Source organism: Camelus ferus, chromosome 7 (assembly GCF_009834535.1).
Source record: "Camelus ferus isolate YT-003-E chromosome 7, BCGSAC_Cfer_1.0, whole genome shotgun sequence".
Classification (NCBI taxonomy): Eukaryota; Metazoa; Chordata; class Mammalia; order Artiodactyla; family Camelidae; genus Camelus; species Camelus ferus.
In genome coordinates this window covers 13759711-13775344 of record NC_045702.1, presented here as the reverse complement: position 1 = coordinate 13775344, position 15634 = coordinate 13759711, and the positions used below count along the sequence as shown (strand labels likewise).

General features: G+C 38.6%; 2 protein-coding genes across 2 annotated transcripts in view; both read left to right on the top strand.

Annotated features, from left to right (window-relative positions):
- The window catches only part of MTPN (myotrophin), a 54873-nt gene extending 46726 nt beyond the window's left edge, over window positions 1-8147 (top strand). Inside the window, exon 4 of the mRNA XM_006186093.3 lies at window positions 4917-8147. Coding sequence (XP_006186155.1) covers window positions 4917-5003 — 87 coding nt within the window. The 3' untranslated portion in view covers window positions 5004-8147. The remainder of the gene's footprint in view (window positions 1-4916) is intronic.
- LUZP6 (leucine zipper protein 6) lies at window positions 7095-8147 on the top strand. The gene is given in 3 exon segments (XM_014560407.2): window positions 7095-7130; window positions 7463-7550; window positions 7553-8147. Coding segments are annotated over 3 exon segments (351 nt in total). The 3' UTR covers window positions 7780-8147.
- Window positions 8148-15634: the final 7487 nt, after the last annotated feature.

The following is a 15634-nucleotide window of genomic DNA, read 5'->3' as shown; positions in this document are numbered from 1 at the left end:
CAGGGTTGTGATACTGGAACAATAGATGTAAAGCTAATCATAGTCCCCCAGGTCCCACAGTGAACAGTGTTTACCTAGCAGTAATTTAAGCATCATTTATGTATTTTAACTGTAAGAATCTTATCAGTATGCAGGACCAGATGGCTTTACTGATGAGTTCTATCAAACATTTAAAAGAAAAATTAAACTCTTCCCCAAAACAGTACAGATGGGACCACTTCCAAATTCATTTTACAATGCCAGCTTTACCTCTATACCAAAGCCAGACAAGGATGCCACAAAAGAAAATTGCAGGGCTAGATCCCTGATGAACATAAATGAAAAAATCCTCAACAAAATATTAGCAAACCAAATTCAACAATATGTTAAATAAATCATACTCCATGATCAATTGGGATTTATTTCAGGGGTGCAAGGATGATTCAGCATTTGCAGATCAATCTGTCCGATCTACCACAATAACAAAATGAAAGATGAAAATCACATGGTCACCTCAGTAGATACAGACAAAGCAACCTAAAGAAGAGAGAACAAAGCTAAGAGACATCACACTTCCTGATTTCAAACTATGTTACCGATATGTAGAAATCACAACAGTGTGGTATTGATATACAGACAGGCACATAGATCAACAAACAGAATAGAGTGCCCAGAAATAAACCCACATATATACTGTCAATTTATCACAAAGCAGCCAAGAGTATACAATAGGGAAAGGTCAGTCTCTTCAGTTAATACTGAGAAAAGTGGACAGAATGAAAAAGAATGCAGCTGGGCACTGTCTTACACCGTACACAATAATCAACTCAGAATGGTTTAAAGACTTTAACATAAGACCTGAAACCATAAAACTCCTAGAAGAAAACATAGATGGTAAGCTCTTTGACATTCATTTTGGCAATGAGTTTTCTAATTTGACACCAAAAGCAAAGGAAACCATCAACAAAATGAAAAGGTAACCTACAGAATGGAAGAAAATATTTGTAATCATAAATCTGATAAGGGGCTAATACCCAAAATATATTAAGAATTCCTGTAACTCAATAGAAAAATAAACTCAGTAGAAAAAAAATCTGATTTTAAAATGGGCAGAGAATCTGAATAGACATTTTTACAAAGAAGACATACAGGCACCAACAGGTACATGAAAATGTTCCTCAACATCCCTAATCATCAGGGAAATACAAATCAAAACTACAATGTCACCTGACACCTACCAGAATGGCTGTTATCAAAAATTTAAGAAATAATGCGTGTTAGCCAGGATGTGGGAAAAAGGATGCTTGCGCACTATTGGTGGGAATGTAAATTGGTGCAGCCTCTGTGGAAAACAGTATGGGGGGTTCCTCAGAAAGTTAAAAATAGGACTACCATGTGATCCAGTGGTTCCACTTCTAGGTGTTTATCTGAGGGAAACAAAAATGCTAAATCTATACCTTGTGTTCATTGCAGCATTATTTACAATAGCCAAGACATGAAAACAACCTAAGTATCTATCAAGATGCACAATAGATGCATCGACAAAGAATATGTGTCTCTGTGTGTGTGTGTGTGTGTGTGTGTGTGTGTGTGTGTACACATGCAATGCAATGGAATATTATTTGGCTATAAAAAAAATCCTGCCATTTGCAACAGTGTGGTTGGGTCTTGAGGGCATTATGCTAAGTGAGATAAATCAAACAGAGAAAGACACATACTGTATGATCTCACTTGTATGTGCGCTCTCAAAACTCATAGACAACAGAGAACAGATTGGTGGCTGGGGTGAGGGGGCGGTGGGGATTGAGTGAAGGTGATCAAAATGTACAAACTTTCAGTTGCAAGGTAAGTAAGTTTTGGGGATATAATGTACAGTATGGTGACTATAGGGAAAAAATCAATAAACAAAAAACAGTTTTAATAGAACAATATAAAAGTTAATCTTGACATTTAAAATAGAAAAGCTGACAATTTTAAGAGGTAGAGGGGGTGATGGAAGGTGGAGAAAGTATCTTATAGAGGAATGAGATACTGTCAAATTTGATGGAACAGAAAAACACAGGCTTAAATAAATATATCAAATTTATAAAGAACAAACTTATTTTAAGCATAAGAAATGGGGAGGATCTGGGAAAGAAGGTGGTGGTGTGCTGAAGCTGGCAAGCAGGCAGAAGGTAATATCTAAAGTTAATAACTCAAATAGTAGCATGAGTATTTTGTTTAGAGCTGTAGAAATAACCACTAGAACCAATAACAAACAATTGAAAATGGTTTCCTCAAGGAAGGGATGAGGCCAAATATACTTAAGTTCTCCAACAACTGCATCAGGTACCAAAAAATCATTTTCTTTTAATATCTTTATCCACATTGACAAAACTGGTTCACCTTTTTTCGAAGGACTGGTTTGAGTTTATCAAATTTATTCTTAACATTTTCTTCTTTTTGATGTTATAAATGGAATTGTTTCCTTGTTTTCATTTTTGAAATTTGAATATTAAAGTCTTTTATCATTATGAAGTGTCTCTCTATCTCTAGTAATATTTCTTGAAGTTTTTTTGTCTGATACAGAGTCACTATTTTATGAGTACTCACTTATTTTTAAAAGAAATACATGCACATATTTAGAACAAAAGAGTAATCAGAAACACTAAAATGTTAACATTAGTTGTATCTGGCTTATAGAATTATGAGTTTTATGGTGGGGGAGTTGTGTGTATTCTGAGTTCTGTAATTAGTTTGTATTATAATTAGAAAACATATATATATAAATTTATAAATACTTTTATCAGCTAGATTTGGGGGGTTACAAATAGCAGAATTTGACTCGTAACAGTAGAAAAGGAATTTTCGAAGGTATTGGACTAGTCATAGAATCAACAGGAAAGCTGAGGACCAGGCTCAGAAGAGGCCAGGGCTGTGGCAGCTGGAAGACTGAGACAGCAGAAGTTTCTCAACCATCTCTTCTGGGTGATGACACAGAAGTAAATGAACTCTGGCTTCATGCTCTCTCCAGTCAAGACTCAAAACCCGGAAGTGAATGTCTTGCTTTGACACTTGGCAATGAAAGTACATGGCACCTTGAGTTACGGTCCCACGACTCCACAGAGAGGGGGAAATTATTCCCAATATGAAATTAGGATGCTGTTATCAAAAGAAGGGAAATGAACTCTGGCAGCTAAAGAGGAACAGATGTTCACTATGATAGTTAACTTTGTGTTAATGCAGAATTGCAGTTTACAATGCTAGTCATAAAAACAGTTATCAATGTGAATAAGAAATGTGTTTTGAATATAGTGGTCCCAATTACTGTCACTTAACCTGAGTTAAAATACTTACCACTTTGAAGCTGTCACACAGATTTCTTTCCCACTCTAAGTTTCATATGTTCCATAATGCAATTAAATTCAATTAGAAAATTAGAAAACAGACTTTTTTAGTCATATTGAGGAAGACTTTGTGATAATTTAACACTTCCTAAAATGTCTGTCTTCTCCTTCCTGGTTTACCTGGTCAACTTGTACTTATCGAAACTCAGCTCAGAAAGGCTTCCTTACACCCTCCTACCACATCCCATTCTAGTGTACAGGCCACTCATCACTGCGCGTAGCGCAGGTATTGTCCTCATCCCACTGTGTCATATCGGTTGATTTGTCCCCCACACCAGCCAGACTGGCAGACTCTACCTTGTTTTTCTTTGATTCTCCAACCCTTTACAGAGTATCTATTCATCAAACATTCAGTAAATATTCGTTAAGTAATTGAATGGATTTGCCAGAGAAAAGGGGGTAGGACATTCCATATGGAACCCCGCAAGTAGAAAGGCATGGCACTTGGTCCATTCAGGAATGGTAAGATGTTCCACGGGATTAGAGCATTGAAAGATGAATGGGAGAAGAGACTGGTGAATTTGAGTAGAGTTGGTCTCTACAGGACCATTTATGCCAAATTTAGACAATTATGTAGGCCTAGGAACAGAAGAATGAGTGAGATTTGGCAGTGGGAGGAGGGCAGGACATGAGGTTATTTGATGAATACGTACTGGTTGGGCTGGAGCTGGCAGGGAACCCTCAGACAGTGGGTGGAATGTTGCTGTCTCTGGGAGTTAGAGAGGTTCAGACCTGGTTTGGGAGCTGATTCACTTGCCATGCCCTGAGAACTTTTCTAGATACTGGGGACACAGTAGTGGGAAATATGAACAAGATTTCTACTCCCATTGAATTTTTATTCTAATGAGGGGAGACAAAAACGATAGGCACAAAGATGTGTGTACACACACTCTCAAACCTAAAGTGCCATGTTGCAGGTGAAATGTTCCAGAAAGCACCCTCACGGGAAGCGTGCAGAGCAGGCTAGAGGGGGTTTCCTTAATGTATAGCAGGGCCCCTCCTTTCCTGGTCCACGTCCCAGTCACGTAGAGCCAAGGTTTTGTAGGTATAATGACCAATGTTGTACATGCTCTCTAGAAATCTGTCTAAAAATAAAAGGTTTGTAAGTTCTGGGTTTTAGAAATATATGTGTAATACTTAGGCACTCTCCAAAAGGTGTTTCAAAGAAGAAAAATAATTTTGCACAGTAATACTTTCTTCTTTAGCAGAAGTGATTTCCCTCCCACCCTCCCTGTTTTATAGTACACATAAGTATATGCTTTTATAAAGCTTTGCTAATTGGGTAAATATATGATAGTATAAATAAAAGCCAGTCATTGCCTATGTTATTGACAAATTGTGATTGTAGTTTACAATTTCTAGTTCCTGAAAAATCATCTGGTATTTTTACAGTCTAATCCATAATCTTGCCACCTGTTTGGGGATTTTCCTTCATTAGAATGGATTCCGGTAGTAAAGCAGTTTTGCCTGTGTCAAATAACGTAGCCTCGCATTCTCCTCTCTCGGTTGTGGGCTCATTTAATGGTAAAGGCCCTTTCCTCTCTTTTCCAGGGTGCTGATAAGACTGTGAAAGGTCCAGATGGACTGACTGCCTTTGAAGCCACTGACAACCAGGCAATCAAAGCCCTTCTTCAGTGATGGACGGATGGGCTAACAGCTCTGGAAGAATGACTCTCCTGTGGCCTCACACTGCTGCCTGTCTGTCTGTCACTCTCTATCTGCCAGCTTCTTCAGCTAAAATACTTTAAGAAGGGTGAGGGGAGAGAGAAATTCATAACAAATCAGACTACCAGAAAAAAAAAAAACAATGTTTGGGAGGAGAGGAAAAAAAAAACGAGATCAGGCTTTTACTAGGATTCCTGATCAGGTCAGCCTCTTTTCCATTTCCAGTAAAATACACAGCTTATCCCCAAGGGAGAGCAAGGACAAACTATATCAGTAACATTTGACCTTTTCAGCTCCCTAGCTAATTTTATTAGATTGCGTTGAGGGTCTGATTATACCAAGGCCGACTCTACATATTTGGCAGCCCTACTGTGTGTGCAGTAGTGGCTGCTGTGATGTAACTTAGGGTGCTGAGATAAGCAATTAGCTATAGCCTTCTGCCTTAAGACGCACTCTAGTGGGATCTCCCGGCGTAGTTAAGAGCGCTGCCTGTGGTTGGTGACCAAATCTTCCCTCGGTGACTCAGCTTTATGTGGAAGCTCAGTTAAGACGAGGAGGGGCACACTCCTAAACTGCTGGATGGCTGAACTTTGGATTTCCTCTCCCCCTTCACATGGATTTCATGTATCTTTAGATAAAACTGACTAGTTTTATTTATAAAATCTCAAATTTTAGAAGTCTAAAGGAGAAATCATTCCAGTATGCATTTTTTTTTCTCCTCTAGATTCAGACATTTATATAACATTGAAACACTTGCAAACTCCTGCTGGTAGTAAAAGGGGATTTTAAAATAGAATCATAGCCATAAGCCTGTTAGTATCATATAAAGAGAGAACAGTTGTCTTAGTACCTATGGATTTTCTTCATTTGCTATTTGAATGGATTGGCCTCTGTTACATTTGAAGAATCAAGGAACATTCTTTGAAATGCCTCTCTCAGACCCATCTTGGATGCTGATTACTTATTGCACCAAAGCTATCAATGGGGGGAGATTTACTGTTTGGATAAATTTAACCCCATCCCTTCAAAAATATGCTTGTTACCAGGTTTCCCTGAGTTTGTTGATAGGCTCCTGCTGAACGTATGGCAACCCACCTGCATAATGTATTTTTGTTTCTTTTCTATATTATGCATTGCATATAGTGTGACACCTTCAAATTGTATTCTGTGTTCTTAAAATACAGTGCCCTGAAACAGTGTTCTTATGACCTGCAGAAAAACTTAGACACATTTTTAAATGTTTGTGAGCAGTGCAGCTAATTAAAACATACACCCTTAAATTTGCTGTCTTGCATATAAAACATCAAGATTCCTTTGACTTGCCATCCGTATTAGTTTACTAAAAATATTGGTAATATTAGGGTTTTTCCTTAGCCATGTCATGCAATAATTGAATGTACCTCAAATTTTTAAAAGGGAGGGGAGGATGGGTTAGGGACTTGCATTCAGATTGTGGATAATAAAGAATTAATGATGATTTTTTTAAGGCAATGTAGCATTCTACAGCAGGGTTAAACCAGTATCAAGAATAGTCAGCCTGGCCAGTAACAAGTCTTACTGACCAGTGGCTGATTGGTTGGTTAGTGTGTGGGTTTATTTGTGCGTGTATTTTTCCCCATGAGCCCTTTTTTATCCTGTGGCATTTTCACTTACAGCTAGCCTAGCCCTGTAATTTTCCAGTGTCCAAGAAAACAATCACAAAATGCTGGTTTCAATACTTTGATACATTTGGCTTAATTCTGCTGTCTTAATGCAGCCTACTAGAGTTGGATTAAAAGTCAGTAATCAGTACTTTATAACATCACTGAACTGAACCACGGAGCCATCCTCACTGAAGATGAGGGCACTCTATCAGTCTGTAACTGTCAACGTAGTGACAAGTTGTTTTGTTGTCTTTGTTTTTCACCTCTTGGCATACTGCTCTTTTAAAGGCTTGGATTTTACCCTCTACGCAGTTCCTATCTTTACTTTCCCAGTGTTTTTGTAGTTGGCTACCGCAGAGTGTGCACCGTCCTGTCATTCCCAAACCTCGTCTGCCTTCTACAGTCACCTGGTCTAGAGACCATGCGATTCTCTGTACAGTTTATCCTGATGTTCCTTGTAATGCAGTAGAGGCTACTTTGCCTTCCCTCTTCTTTCTCAGCCATTTTGTAAACCCATAATTATGAGGCGGTTGCTTGAGAAAATAACAGATAAACATAGAATAGACTGACCAAGATGGTTTACAATTTTTTTTAACTAGGTTATTTATGATGTATTTCTGAACCACTTGGCAGAGAAATTCATGACACTTAATGTTCATATTTTGAGTAAAGGAAGCTAAAACCTTGTCTGCTTTTTGGTACTACATGCATTAGTAAAAGGTTAAATAAGTTTTGTTCTCCACTGAAGTAATATTTAACATCTCAGAAAAAATCTTGCATGTTCTGTAGTTTTGTATTAAGTCAGTCATTTCGTATGCACTATATCAAGTGAAGACAGGTGGTTTACCTGTCTGCATTAGTATACTAACCACTTCCCCGTGCAGCGTCAGACTGGGGTTTGTAGACGTACTATTCAGCTACAGCACCCAGGTCGACCCAGTGGTTCTCTGCACAGCTCACCTTCGATACCCAGTGGGGCACGGAGGAGGGGGTCGGTAGGTGCAGTGTGTGGAAGCTGCAAGCAAGTAGGTCCTTCATCCATTGATTTCTTTCCCCCAAATAATGGTTTCCAAATCTGTATGCACCTATTTGATTTTTTTCCCTAAAACTTCAACTGAGCTGCTGTTTTCTTCCATGCAATGTTGTATGATCGATTGTGTATAGAAGAAGCTGGTGAGAGTGCCCTCCTACATAAGCAATTGCAGTGTTTTGCATGCAGAATTTAAAAAATTTAAATTGTCCTGATTCTATTTTGTAAATGGAGAAACAATCATATCTTTCTAAGCAGTAATGGAGGAAGACTAGTGCTTTGTGCATTTTGATATATTTTAGTTCATTTTTCCCATAATGTAATACATTTGACACAATTGGGTTTCTCATATTATCCTAGTTCATGTACATCAGAATGCTAAATAATACTGTGTTTAAGTTTTGTGTTGCAAGAACAAATGGAATAAACTTGAATTGTGCTACAGCCAGTGTGTCAGCATTTTTCTCACTCAGTTACTGTCACCTTCCTTTTTCTAGGCTTCTCTGCAACCATTTCAGTAGTTTGACTCAAATTTTAATTAATCTAAATTTCCCCCTTTGTCCTACTTCTAGAAAAAAGTAAGTGGAAGGAAAATAAGACATAGGAAAGATTTAATTGAAATAAACTATACTATTTATTGGGAAGTTTTGCTTTTTCTATCAGTTTCCTAATACAAATTGTGTGACTGTAATAAATGTTCAGCAGTGACTGGGAGCAAGCTGTCTCAGGATGTGCTAGAGTGTCAGGATCTTAATAGGTGCTAAAGAAAACGGTCATGGTGAACCTCTGGTCCTTTCATGTGCTTATTTTTTTTGCTCAAGTTGCCACACATTCCTTGGAGGTTCGTATTATCCAAACTCACTTGACCGCGAGCACTTCTTTTCAGGGGTACCCGAAAAGGGTGTACTTTTTAGGACAAATGTTCTACTTAACATTAAATCACTTTGAACATCAAAAAAACTGAACAAGACTACATATAAATTAGTTTGGTTTCTGTCACGATCTCGTCGACACCTTAAGAATTGCAGATAGTTTACTTCTAGAAGTAAAAAGTCCACTAATGGTGGAAAAAAGAAATGTGTACAGATGCTAAAATACATCAAAATCTGTCTTTCAGAACTTTCATGTTGTCAGCAGAAGCATAAAAGGGAGGTAACAGGTGTGGCTATAGGTTGGGAGTGTCCATAGAAAGTTTTTTAAGCAATGAAGTTATCACGAGAATTAAGGTCTATAAAACTGTTTAAATATATTTTAAAGGGAACAGAGCCCTATATATAATCATTGAAGAGCAGACCAGTTATACATCAACAGAAGGAACACCCGGAGGAAAGAGAGCTGGGAGTTGATACGAAATTCTTTTGTGATTAGAACAGCTATCACAGAACTTCCACACAATACAGTATGTCAGACTGTTAGATTTTTTTCCCCCTCTTTCTGCAAGACTAATGATTCTCAAAATGTCCCTGGACTAGCTACATCACTATGTCCTGGGAACTTGATAGAAGTGCCCAGCCCAGGTCTAATGAAAAACTCAGGTCGGGCCCAGCAATCTGTTTTAACAAGCCCTCCAGATGACTCCAACACACACAAGTTTGTACAAGACCGTAAACAGGAGGAGAAATAGTCAAAAAGCCTGTAAATCTGATGTCATCAAGGGTGGCTTCCTAGAGAGAATTTGTAGTAGGTGGAAACTGCTAACGCACGTACAGCAACACTGGACACCCAAGAAAATCTTAAGATGAGCTTCACTGACATTCTGGGCAAAAGAAGTCAGGATACAACAATGGCTCCAAAGATGTGACGCTAATAAGAATGACTTCATTATTAGGGTTTTTTCCATGAAGGATGTCCCATCAATTGCTGTGGACAGTATTTCCATGGTCCACAGCAGCCCAGAGTTATATCCACATGGCTGAACTGCTGCAGCTTGAGCCTTGCCCAAGTCCTTTGAATTCCAAAGTGGGGTAAGGGGAGCATGCAAGGAATTTCGGGAGATAGGTCATGATCTCCTTATCTCGTGCCTGCCACGTTGCAGGTCACTGGATGGCTCCAGGCACTTAGCTGTGCCCCTGCTGGCTTCTGCCTGTCGGTCCTGCAGCAGGGGAGCCCCTCTCTGGGAGACCCATTGCTGCTTTCTCAGCCTTACTGCGCTGTGCTGGCATCAGCGCTGTGACTACGGATTCTCCATGGCAGTGGGTGTGCCACTGGCTCGGGAACAGCCACCTCTGTGCCAACTAACCATTTTCCTGTTTCAGGTCCACCGTCTTCCCCAGGCACTAACCAGATCATCACACATCAGCCATAGGATGTTTTTCTTCAAGGCTTTTACTTCATTGAAATACAATTACTGATGTGGAAATAGAATTTATCGGCAACTCCAACAGCATGTGGTCCATAGTAGACATCCACTGTGTTCTGAACTATAATGTCAAACCATTGTACAGTCTAATGTGAGAGACTTTGTTTTAGTAAATCCTGGCTAAAGGATTACTATCAGGACCATGGAGCTACACCTAAGTGTCATTGTACCGAGATCATTGGCCGAGCAGCCTTCTAAGTACTATTGATACGGCAAACCCAAATCAACAAAGCGGAGACGAACATCGCAGTCACAAGGATTCGCTGAGGAAATGCTGACCCCATATGGGGTCAGATGCAGGTCACCAGGCTATTGTAGCTTATGCTAAAGCACAGCTAGTTGTACGCTGAGAAACAAAACAGAGGATTGTCTGGTCACCCTAGCAACCTCTAGGCATTCAGCAGCTGCAGCAGCGAGGGCGATCTTATTTACATGGTTTGGATAGAATGATGGGTCACTGGTTGGTAGGCCACAGCATCTTGTCACAAAGGAGGAGAATGCGTAGACAATTCCTGGCAACTGGATGCTGGCTTTGAGGATACTACCAGATAACTTTTTTTTTTTTTTTTAAGAATGTGTGCTATTCTATGGTTTTACCAACAAATCTGAAAATGTATCATATATCTGTGTATCCTCCTCCTAATATCTAATAATGTCCCATACATTTATACACATCCCGTGTCAGGCCACCAAATCTAGCGATGTGCCAGTGCTGGTGACTTGCTAGTCAAATCTCAGTAGGCTTGAAAGTACTGAGATCTAAGTTAATTACATTAATTTTACTAGTAAAAATTTTTTTAGTTATTAGATGACAGCTAGGAGTTGTGCAGAGAACTTTTTTACATTTCCTTATTCAATTTTTACAATTAATGTGTTTTAAAAGAGAGAGAGAGAGAGACTAAGAGAAGTTAAGTAACTTGCTCACAGCCAGTAAACAGCTCAGGATCTGTACAATTTAGTTCTTTCCGATTTTAGAGCCCACACGCCTTCAAATTAAATGAAGAGTGAAAGCTGTTCTCACCCAGATATCCAAAATCAATGCTCATACCCATTCCCAGAAAACTCAGGGAGGTTCTGCAGCCTTTGTGCCTTTATTTCCCCTTCTTAACAGCAGATCTCAGAACTTATTTATTTTGCATACTGAAACTCTATAACCTTTAACCAACAACTCCCTATGTCCCCCCGTCCTCTAGCCCTTGGCAACCTCTGTTCTATCTTTGCTTCTATGAGTTGGACTATTTTAGATTTCACACATAACTGAGATCGTACATTATTTGTCCTTCAGTGTCTGGCTTATTTCACTTAGCATAATGCCCTCAAGGTCCATCTATGTTGCTGCAAATGGCAGAATTTCCTTCTTTTTTCAAGGCTGAATAATCCTACACCATATATATATATATACACATACACACACACACACATATATACACACACCATATGTTCTTTATCCATTTGTATGTCAAAGAACATTAAGTTTGTTTCCGTGTCTTGGCTATCATGCATAATGCAACAAGGAACGTGGGAATATAGATAGACTATCTTTTTGAGATCTAGATCTCACTTGCTTTGGCTATATACCCAGAAATGGGATTGCTGCATCAACTGGTAATTCCATTTTTAATATTTTGAGGAACCTCCGTATTGTTTTCCATAGTAGCTACACCAATTTACATTCCCACCAACAACATACAAAAGTTCCCTTTTCTCCACAACCTTGCCAACATTTGTCCTTTGTGGGTTTTCTGTTTTGATAGTAGCCATCATAACAAGTGTGAGGTGATATCTCATTGTGGTTCTGATTTGCATTTCCCTGATGACTGGTGACAATGAGTTCCTTTTCATAGCTCTGTTGGCCATCTGTATGTCTTCTTTGGAGAAATGCCAATTCAGGTCCTTTGCCCATTTTTTTAATCAAGTTATTTGGGAGTTTGTTATTGAGTTATAGGGTTTTCTTATATATTTGGATATTAACCCCTTATCAGATACATGGTCTGTAAGTATTTTCTCCTATTGAATAGGTTGCCTTTTCGCTTTGTTGATGATTTCTTTTGCTGTGCAGCAGCCTTTTAGTGTGATGTAGTCCCACGTGTCTTGTTTTTGTTGCCTGTGTCATATCAAAGAAACTATCGTCCAATTCAATGTCAGAAGCTTCTTCCCTATGTTTTTGGGGTTGGTGTTTAAGTCTTTGATCCCCTTTGAGTTGACTTTTGTATATGAAGTGAGGTAAGAATTATGTTCTTTTGCATGTGGGTATCTAGTTTTCCCAATACCATTGATTGAAGAGACTATCTTTCCCCATTGAGCATTCTTGGCTCCCTTGTGAAATATTAGTTGATCATAGGTATATGTGAGGGTTTATTTCTGGGTTCTTCTATTCCATGGTCTATATGTCTGTTTCTATGCCAGTACAAAACTATTTTGATTACTCTAGCTTTGCAATATGTTTTGAAATCAGGGAATGGTTCCAGCTTTGTTCTGGTTCAAAATTGCTTTGGCTATTCTTTTGTGGTTCTAAATGAATTTTAAGATTATTTTTCTGTTCTTGTAAAAATGTCATTGGGATTTCGATAAGGATTGCATTGAATCTATAGATACCTTTGGAAACTATGGACATTTTAATAATATTAATTCTTCCAGTCCATGAACACAGGACATCCTTCCATCTGACTTCATTTCTTTTATTGATGTTTTGTAGATTTTAGTGTACAAGTCTTTCACCTCTTTGGTTAAGTTTATTCCTAAGTATTTTATTCCTTTTTATGCTGTTGTAAACTGAGTTATTTAATTAATTTCCTTTTGGATATTTTTTTGTATAGAGAAATGCAACTTATTTTTGTAGGTTGATTTCTGTATCCTTTGACTTTACTGAACTTGCCTATTAGTTCTAACAAATAAAAGTTTAAAAGTTCTTGAAACTAAACTACAACACTGTGAACCTGGGAACCCTATCATATTTCCATGGTTATCCAAAGTTACTATTTAAGGGAGTTAGAGTTTTATGACATTTTAGTGTTTGTTTCACTATTTTAACTGAACTTTTACTCTGGTCTGGGCACCATGCTAAGTATTTCATGTGAACTGATTAATTTAATCTTCATAAAAACCCCATGAGGTAGCAAAAGACTGAAAATAGATTTACCATATGATCCAGCAATCCCTCTCCTGGGCATATATCCAGAGGGAACTTGAATTCAAAAAGACACATGCACCCCAGTGTTCCTAGCAGCCCTACTGACAATAGCCAAGACATGGAAACAACCTAAATGTTCACTGACAGATGACTGGATAAAGAAATTGTGGTATATTTATACAATAGAACACTACTCAGCCATTAAAAAATAATAAAATAATGCCATTTGCAGCAACATTGATGGACCTGGAGATTGTCATTCTAAGTGAAGTAAGTTAAAAAGAGAAAAATGCCATATGATATCACTTATATGTGGAATCTAAAAAAAAAAAAATGAACTTATTTACAAAACAGAAACAGACTCACAGACATAGAAAACAAACTTAAGGTTACTGGTAGCAGGAAGGGGTGGGAAGGGATAAATTGGGAGTTCAAGATTTACAGATACTAAGTACCATATATAAAATAGATAAACAACAAGTTTATACTGTATGTCACAGGAAACTATATTCAATATCTTGTAGTAACCTATAATGAAAAACAATATGAAAAGGAATATCTGTATGTATATGTATGACCGAAACATTATGCTGTACACCAGAAATTGACACATTGTAAACTGACTGTGCTTCAATAAAAATTTTTAAAAATTAAAAAAAAAACTTTTTAAACCCTATGAGGTAGAACTATTGTCATTTGTTTTCAAATCAGAGAACTAAAGCTCAGAGAAGTCAAGTAACTTGTATATGGTCACACAGCCAGTTAGTGGTAGGCTGAGTTTAAACTCAGGTAGTCTGACTCTAAAATTTGTGCTCTTCCTCTTATATTGCCTCTCCAACTTTCACTGAACCAGCTCATCGCATTTTATTCAACAAACACAGCGTTTTCCAAGTTCTGAAAAGATACTTAAAAATATGATTATGAACTTTATGTTTTTATGTTTATGATTTTAAACAGGTGAAAAATAACATGCATTTATCAATCACTTCCCATGACTGAATCAAAGTCTTCAAAGATGACATTTAATTTTCAGTTCAAGAAATAGCAATACTTGAATGTAATATACTTTTCTGGGGCAGTCTAGAATTACTATGGGATAGAATCAGCAAATTATGGCCCACAGGCCAAACCTGTCCCACTACCTTTTTTTTCTTTTTTCTTTTTTTTTTTTGTCGATAAAGTTTTATTGGAACATAACTTATACCCATTCTCTTACAGATTCTCTATGGCCGCTTCCACACTTCAACAGCAGAGGTGAGTACTTGCAACAGAGACTATATGACTCACAAAACCTGAAATATTTACTCTCTGGCCCTTGATGGGAAAAGTCTGCCAACTCCTGGTATAGATGTTTAGCTGGAAAAGGTTGATGAAAACCCTGTAAGACTGGCCGAGGCCGAGGAGCAAAGTCACAGGAAAATGTAATGTGTTGGTTGACGCAAATGAAAAGCCAAACCCATAAATAACGCACATCTCTTCACACCCAGGGTACACTGTTACTGTCATGGTCCCCAGTGAATCACGTCTGGGTATCCACGCCCTTGTGTAACCCCTTCCCACACTGACTCTTGGCCTTGGCCATGTGGCTTGCCGGGGCCAAGTGGGATATTAGACACGAAACCAGCAGAGGTGCGAACAGGTGCTTATTTACTGGGGCTTGCCTGCTTGGACCTCAGCTTGGAAAGAAGTTCAGAATTATACCTGAGGGGAGGCCACGTGAAGGACTGAGGCAACCCAGCCAATAGCCCCGGCTAACAGCCAGACAGCTGAGGGAGGCTAGCTTGGACTTTCCAGCCCCGAGTGACCCCAGGTGAGCTCAGCAGGAGAGCCACTAGGTGGACCCCGTTCAAATTGCAGAATCATGAACAAATACACAGTGGTTGTTTAGGCCACTGGGTTTGGGGTGATATTGGATCAGCCATCTACTGCTGCATGAAACACTCTAGATGAAAGACATTTACTGATGAGGGATCAGTAGCATCACCTGGGGACAAGAAAATGATTAAAAGGAAAATGATTTCTTTTAAATACACACACCTGTGAGATATAAGCAACTACCATTAAGGGCCCAGGATTTCCCTTTCTTTCAAACTCTTAAAGAAAAGCAAAATAGATTAAAAGCAAAACCTTTGGCCTTCTGTCTAGGAAAGGTTAGATGCTATAAATAATAAATAATAAACTCTGTGTTTCTGCAGAATCCTTTTTATCCCTCTCTATCTGCCCACAGTCTCTCACATCCTTGTAGGTTTTTCTTTTTGCCTCCTGGAGGAGTCAAACGCTAATGGGGATTTGCTGGTATGAGCCAAACACCTGTGCCCAGCTAGTGGCTTGAAGGCAAAATAATGGCTTAAATAGTATGGGGTTGGGGTGGGAAAAGGGGGCAGCATGAATGGAATAAAGAAGAGCCACAAGGGCTAAGACTCTCATCTGCGAGTCCCACGC